This window comes from Hylobates moloch, unplaced genomic scaffold (genome assembly GCF_009828535.3).
Source record: "Hylobates moloch isolate HMO894 unplaced genomic scaffold, HMol_V3 SCAFFOLD_6, whole genome shotgun sequence".
Taxonomy (NCBI): Eukaryota; Metazoa; Chordata; class Mammalia; order Primates; family Hylobatidae; genus Hylobates; species Hylobates moloch.
Genome location: NW_026652281.1, coordinates 140,746,002 through 140,753,415, shown reverse-complemented (window position 1 = coordinate 140,753,415; position 7,414 = coordinate 140,746,002). Strand labels below are relative to the sequence as shown.

The following is a 7,414-nucleotide window of genomic DNA, read 5'->3' as shown; positions in this document are numbered from 1 at the left end:
CCAGATTACTAAGTACTGCTTTAAAGTCCTCTGGGGTAACAATTCTGTTTTCATAATGAGAATGTTGAGGGCAGTTTGGGCCCACCTCCTCATTCACCCTCTTGGTGCTTAATATCTCCCATCTATTTGAGTTGATCGCATCCATTACAGTCTCTAGGGAAAGAAAACACCATTTTCATTTGAGGTTCTGACTTTTATGAGGGAATGCTGGAGGTACTAAAATAATATTAATTAATGAAGATGAAGCCATCATCATTACTTGCTTATTGATCCCTCTATCCCTAACTGGCCAGGTGTTTGATGGGTAGTCACTTCACAGCTCAAACCCCCACTGTCAGGAAACTCTTACAATGAATGCAAATGGGACTTTACCTGCCTCGTGGGGTAATGCGGCAAGCAATAAACAAATGTTCATAAAGTACTTGGAAAGAGATAATGGCACTATATAAATGTTATAGATTATTGCATCATGAAGCTTAAAACTATAATCAACTCTAAGACGGATTAATTGGAAAGGTAACAAAAACTTTCTCAAAGAGAACCTCCTTTCAGAGCAGTATCAAAAGGGGCTGAATTTGCTGTGGCTTATAAATCAGTATCAGACCCTTTACCTACACCCCTCAGGAAATAGGAATAATACGTAGCTGCATGGTTGTGACTGAACAGAGGGGAAAATGAATATTGACAAAAATAAATCAAATCACCCCCAATCCAGAATTAAGCCAGAGATACAATCTGAGATACCTGGCTCGGAACTGGGTTACAATTTGAGGGTGCCACAAAGACTATTTTTATGCAAGTCACAGACAGGAAAACATAGAAGCCAGTGTGCACATCAGTGTAGAGCATGCACACCAGTGCTAACTGCTCCCAAATGTATACCTCCAATCTCAACCGCTCATTCCCAGCATCCTGCTTATTGTTTCCATTTTGGTAATAATGAGCACCTCAAATTCAGTATGTCCAAAATCAAGCTCCCGATCTTTCCCCTAAAAGAGCCCCCAATCCTCTTGTTCTCTGTAAATAGCAACTCTATCCTTCCATTTGCTCCAGCCTAAAACCTTGGACCCATTGTTAACCCTTCTGTTTATCTTACATCCCTCATCCAAACTGGCAGTAAAACGTGTTGGCTTTATTTTCAAAATGTATCCAAAATCAGACTTCTCACCACCTTTACTGCTACTACTCTGATCCAACCCACCATCTCCTCTTGCCTGGATTATTGAAATAGCCTCCAATTGGTCTCTCTACTTCTTCCTTTCCTCTCTTTTAGCGTATTTGTAGAAAATCAAATCGTGACATTCTAGTGCTCGCAATCCTGAAATGATTTTCCACTTCACTCTGACCAAAACCCAAAGAGTCTTTCTAAGGGCTGATAAGAACCTACGTGATCTCACCCTTCATCTCTGAGCTCATCTCCTACAACTCCTCCTTCCTCTTCCCACCCTCTAGCCACACTGGCCTCCCTACTGGCCCTAGATGGAATTAGGCACGCATTTGCCTCAGGGCCTTTGCACTTGCTGTTCCTAACTTCCCTAGATATTCACATGGGCTTGCTGCCTGGCCCCCTTCCCATCTATCCTTAAAGTGACCAACTCAGGAAGAACTTCCCAAGCTTATCTTTTTCCTGTCTAAAATTGCAGGCCTCACTTCCACCTTGCTTATCCCTTTATCCCTTCTCTGCAATCTTTCTTCTGAGTACTTATCACCATGAGGCATTACTTGTCTATACATTTACTTTCTCCCCCCCTTATTTGAATATACTCTACAAGAGGGCAATCATTTTTGCCAGTTTCTTTTTGTTGTTGTTCACTGCTATTTCTCCATACCCCAGACCAGTGTCTGACATATAACAAACACTGAATAAATATGTGTTAATTTTTGTTTTGCCATTGTACTGGTCTTTGAAATCCCAAGTGCCAGAATTATTGCATTAATCATCTACGCGAAAGAACTTCACAGCACCATCAAGTAAAGATACCGGAAATGTGGTCGACCCACTCTCAGACGCCTGAATATAAAACTTCTGAGCATGAAGATATTAAAGAGTAAAATTGGAATTTGTTTTTTTTTTCCATAGTTATTAGTACTGAATACTAGCCCTCCAGTCATAAAACACAAGGCTGGCTTTTACTCGTGAATCAGGCTGGAGGGGAAGAAATCAAACCAAGATGCACATTTCATACTCTGGCACCATCCCTTGGATATAAGAGACAGTTTTGTTGAACAGCTAAAACAATGTCTTTAATGTGTAAATTCCAAAAGAAAATTAAAACTGGCAGCTAACTTGATGTTTAGAAAAGAAAAAAGCCTCCTGTTCAGCAATCATGAAGATCTAGAGCTGTGGTAATTCCCTCTAATAAAATAATTTATGATTTTCTTGGAGTTGAAAAAAGGATGGTGCACCTGAGCCTCTGATTTATAAAAAATGCATTTCAGGCTTTTTTTTTTTTTAACTGCATCTTTATTTCAGTTTTACAGTTCCTCCGTCAAAGCAAATAATAATAGTAAGTGCTTTACAAGAAGGTAAAGGCCACAGGAGGAGGAAAGACAGATACGATAAATTGAAAAGAGAAAGGGATGGACTTCTGGAATCATCTTGGAGAGCTCTCGGGTGTGACACAGTGGGCTTCCCTGACCGCCCAACCTGAAGTGTTCCCCCAGCATCTCCCAATCATTCCATTTTAATTGTTGAAAGATAACTCACCTGTTTCTTCCTATGCATTACCTGTCCTCAACTCTAGGGGTCCCAAAGACAAGGACCTATCTTTGGTTTGCCAGTGTCCTCACAGTGACGGGAATGACACCCAGCAAAGAGCAGCTGCTGAATACAAATTTGCTGAATGAATAAATGCATTAAATATTTTAATTTTTTTCCTCTTGTACTATACCCAAGTAGGAGGTATGATTTCAACTCTTGTCAATTAATGAATTAATCTGAACAGCTAAGATTTGAGAGAAACACATGCTTTTGTAAGGTCTAAGTTCTCCACATAAAAATTAGTGCCATATGAAAGAGAGTCCTGTTAAGTGTAAGCTCATCCCTGCTGCCCTCCCTAGCTCCCAATACAATAAATGAAATGTACATTTCTGTTGGCTCCTATTTGCTGGTGACATTTAGTTTTAATTCAAACCAGTCATCATAAATTCTGGTACTCTGCACAACATCTTAAATGGCTCTATTCTTTATTCAAAATCATCCCTCTCACTCCCAGAATTGTAGTAAATAGACCTTCTAAAGGGGAAATAAAACTATTTCAACAACAGGCCTATTTCAGCAGTTTTTCAAAAAGTATTTTTTTCATTCCCTTGGTGAGAGTTTTCGTTTTATGCTTGGAAAGTTGTGTTATATATACATGTATTTTAGTCCAAATGGATGTGGCGTTTTTGTTGTTGTTATTGTTGATTTCAGCTTTTCTATTTTCCACTTCAGCATGTTTGCAAAAGCAAAACTTCATATTTCTCTTATCCCTCTATTTGTGAGTCTCCGTTATTGAACCCATGTTCTCTTTTAAAGAAAGAATACTCAGGATACTCTGATTTATATTTTCCCCAATGGAAAAAAAAAATCGAACTTACAGATTAGAATATTTATAGCACATAATAATCTCAAATAAGCTTTCATTTTTCTATACAACTTTTTAGGAGTGACTTATGTGCATAAAAACCTTTTCTAACTTTTTCTTCTTACATACTGTAAGAATCAACCCGGAGTCCTCAGAATTATAATCTGGCCAGAAACAATTCCATGCTATCTCTACAACACCAGGAGGGATCACTATAAGTGGGGGTGAAGGGAATACTTCAAGAGCACGGTTCTTTCTCTCCTGTAATCAACAGCTTTAGTACCACCAATCCCTCTCTGCAGCCCAAAGCCCCACAGTAACTCTAAGCCTTCAGGGTATTAAAACTTAGGGTTTAAGTTGATCCTAAGGAAATAGTCAGAACTGTACACAAAATGTGTATACACAAAGGTTTATCACATTATTCTATTATACTAGCAAAAATATATATAAACAGGTACCTATACTGAAGGAAAAAAAAAGAAGACTGGAATGAATGAAATGAAACCATTTAACACCATGATGAATCTGAATGGAGGAATTATCAATTTTCCTTGTTTTCCTCTTTTTACTTTGTATTTCTAACTTTGTGCAATCATCTTGTATCACATTACAAATCAATTTAAAAATATTTAAGAAAAAATTTTTAACAACGCAAAATAGAGTCATCTAATCAAAACTATTTTCTTTTTAAAATGTTTTGTCTGATCAGATTAGAAAGAATAGGGTTTCAGCCTGAGAGATATTGAGAGTTCCTGTAACGTGGTGAAAAACACACCCCCAAAAGGCCAACTACCAACAAGTTTGTGGATTAAAAAAAAAGGAGGAAGAAAAAGAGGAAGAATGCTTCTCCAGGCTGGAGAACTTCTCTTTTTATAATCTTCACCCATTGTTTTGTTTTATTTTTCCTTTCTTCTTATAAGTCTATGGAGTATGTGTGATTTCTGACCGATTACGTTTAACAGTCAGCATGATCAATGACTATTTTTAAAGCCAAATCTTTCTACAGATAAGCATCAACTCAAAGTTTTTTTTCACAAGCATTAAAACAATCTCGGTCCCAGGCCGGACGTGGTGACTCCCTCACGCCCGTAATCCCAGCATTTTCGGAGGCAGAGCCAGGCGGATCACGAAGTCAGGAGATCGAGACCATCCTGGCCAACCTGGTGAAACCCGGTCTCTACTAAAAATCCAAAAATTAGCTGGGCGTGGCAGCACGCGCCTGCAGTCCCAGCTACTCCGGAGGCTGAGGCAGGAGAATCGCTTGAACCCGGGAGGCGGAGCTTACAGTGAGCCGAGATCTCGCGCCACTGCACTCCAGCCTGGTTAACAAGAGCGAAACTCCGTCTCAAAAAAAAAAAAAAAATATCGGTCCAGATCGGCCCTCCTCGCCTGCCACCAGTGCGCTGAGTCCGCACAGCCAGTCGGATCCACCCAGTCCTCACTGCCTGCCCGCCGGCCAGGGACGCCATCAGGAAGATGCAGATGCTAAAGCTGGACAAGAAGAACGCCATCGACCGCCTGGAGCAGGCCAAAGCCAACAAGAAGCAGGCTGAGGACCACTGCAAGCAGCTGGAAGGGGAGCAGAAGAAGCTGAAGAGGACAGAGGTGGAAAAGTATTCTGAATCCATGAAGGAGGCCCAGGAGAAACTGGAGCGGCCCGAGAAGGCCACCAATGCTGAGGCGGATGTGGCCTCCCTTAACCGCCACATTCAACAGGCAGAGGAGGAGCCGGACCGGGAAAAAGAGCGTCTAGCTACAACCCTGCAAAAGCTAGAGGAGACCGAGAAGGCAGCCGATGAGAGCGAGAGAGGAATGAAGGTCATAAAAACCCGGCCATGAAGGACAAGGAGAAGATGGAGCCGGAGGCGGTGCAGCTGAAGGAGACCAAGCGCATCGCTGAGGATTCAGACGGCAAACACAAGGAGGTGGCCAGGAAGCTGCTGATCCTGGAGGGAGACCTGGAGCGCTCAGAAGAGACAGCTGAGGTGGCCGAGAGCCAAGCCAGACAGTTGGAGGAGAAACTTCAAACCACGGACCAGACCCTCAAGTCCCTGACGGCCTCAGAGGAGGAGTATTCCACCAAAGAAGATAAATATGAAAAGGAGATGAAACTGCTGGAGGAGAAGCTGAAGGAGGCTGAGACCAGAGCAGAGTTTGTCGAAAGGTCTGTGGCAAAGTTAGAGAAAACCAGTGATGACCTAGAAGAGACGTTGGCCAGTGCCAAGGAGGAGAACGTGGAGATTCTTCAGACCTTGGACCAGACCCTGCTGGAACTCAGCAACCTGTGAGGACGGCCCTGCCCGCAGCCAAGCTACAGTTGCGGCCCCAACCGAATAAAATTGACAAAACTGACGTTACCAGCCAAACAACAACAACAACAACAACAACTCACCTCATGCCTCTTTTTCCCTTATTTTTACTTATTCTTTACTAAAAATATGGATCAATTCTACTACCTAACACATTAACTGCGTTCAGTTTTGTTTCTTTTCAATCCTTATCCACAGACATGTCTATCTGATGTAGTTGTAAAGATGTTAAAAGATTTTACATTTTACTCTCTATTTAATTTTATAGATGAGACTCTTATTTTAAACAATTGCATGTTTTAATTCAAAGAAAAAAGTAATTCTATGAGGTTTTGACTGGAGATAGCTTTCCACCAAAGTATAAACCCTAAAAGCAAACACAGCTATAAAAATTAATTACACCAAATTGCTTGAGCAAGGTAAACAGCAAACCCAGGGCCAAGTGTTAAAACTTGAGAGAGTCAATTATCAAGCTATCTAGTAAAAGCCTCCAAAAAATCGATAATCCTCCAGCCTGACTTTTATGATGACATTAGAAACAGCATTTAACTTTTTTATATAAAGAACAATCTCATGGAAAGCTGGTCTATGCTAATCTTTTAAACCTATTACCAACATTTTATGCATCATAATCCTAGCTAAACCAGAATACATACATATATATGTATATGTATATATATATTTAGGTTCGCGCAACAACAGCACTTTCTAAAAGGGTCCCTGCCAGGCAATAACACTATTCATTTACTAAATATTGCCTGGGGACCCAGCCATGCATGACTCATTAACACAGATGGAAGTTTCGCATTATATCCCAGGTCCGTGGAACAAATAGAGTGACCCGTTATTGTTTCTTCTCCTTTCATATCTGTTTAATGTAGATTGTAAAGAGAATTCGATCTGCTCTGCTTTACTCCACTGCCAGATGCCATTAGATTCATATTTTTAGTCTGTTTCTCCTTTGAACCCAGGTATCATTTATCCTCATGAGTATACAGGTAGAGAAAAATCCACACCTTAAGCCATTATCTTAAAAATAGTTCTTGATCAACCTCCTGTTATTTCTTAATAATTTTTTGGTGAAATTGCAAGTAAAGAATATTTGATACTCAGAAAACTTGTTACGTAGCCTATAAATTTGTAACCTGATAATACCAAACATTGCATATTCTCACAAAACAGAGGACAATTATTTTATAACAGAGTAGTCTATCAATTTTCTTTTTCTAGTGTTACTATTTTCTAAAATTACTATTACTCATTCAAATAATAAAGTCAACTTAAGGCTACGTAAACAATTAAGTAAGAGACACTTGTTTCTAAGCCTCTAACAACATGATGAAATAAATTACAGCCTATCCAACCAAGAGATTATATCAAAGCCATTGACTATGATGACATAGGTCTCTATTGTCCAGGACAGATACTTAGAACATATGACCAATTAAAAAATAAACAACAGGTCAATATGGTATCTAATCCAATTTTGTGCCTCTATGTGTGTGTTAGAATGCAGCACCAAAGAACAAATAATACACA

The 7,414-nt window shown here is 40.0% G+C and overlaps 1 protein-coding gene across 1 annotated transcript; it reads left to right on the top strand.

Moving 5' to 3' along the window:
* Positions 1 to 1,986: 1,986 nt before the first annotated feature.
* On the top strand, positions 1,987 to 6,021 carry LOC116470644 (tropomyosin beta chain-like). Its single transcript, XM_032755801.2, is given in 4 exon segments — positions 1,987 to 2,048; positions 2,474 to 2,526; positions 4,984 to 5,397; positions 5,400 to 6,021. Coding segments are annotated over 4 exon segments (984 nt in total). The 3' UTR covers positions 5,855 to 6,021.
* Positions 6,022 to 7,414: the final 1,393 nt, after the last annotated feature.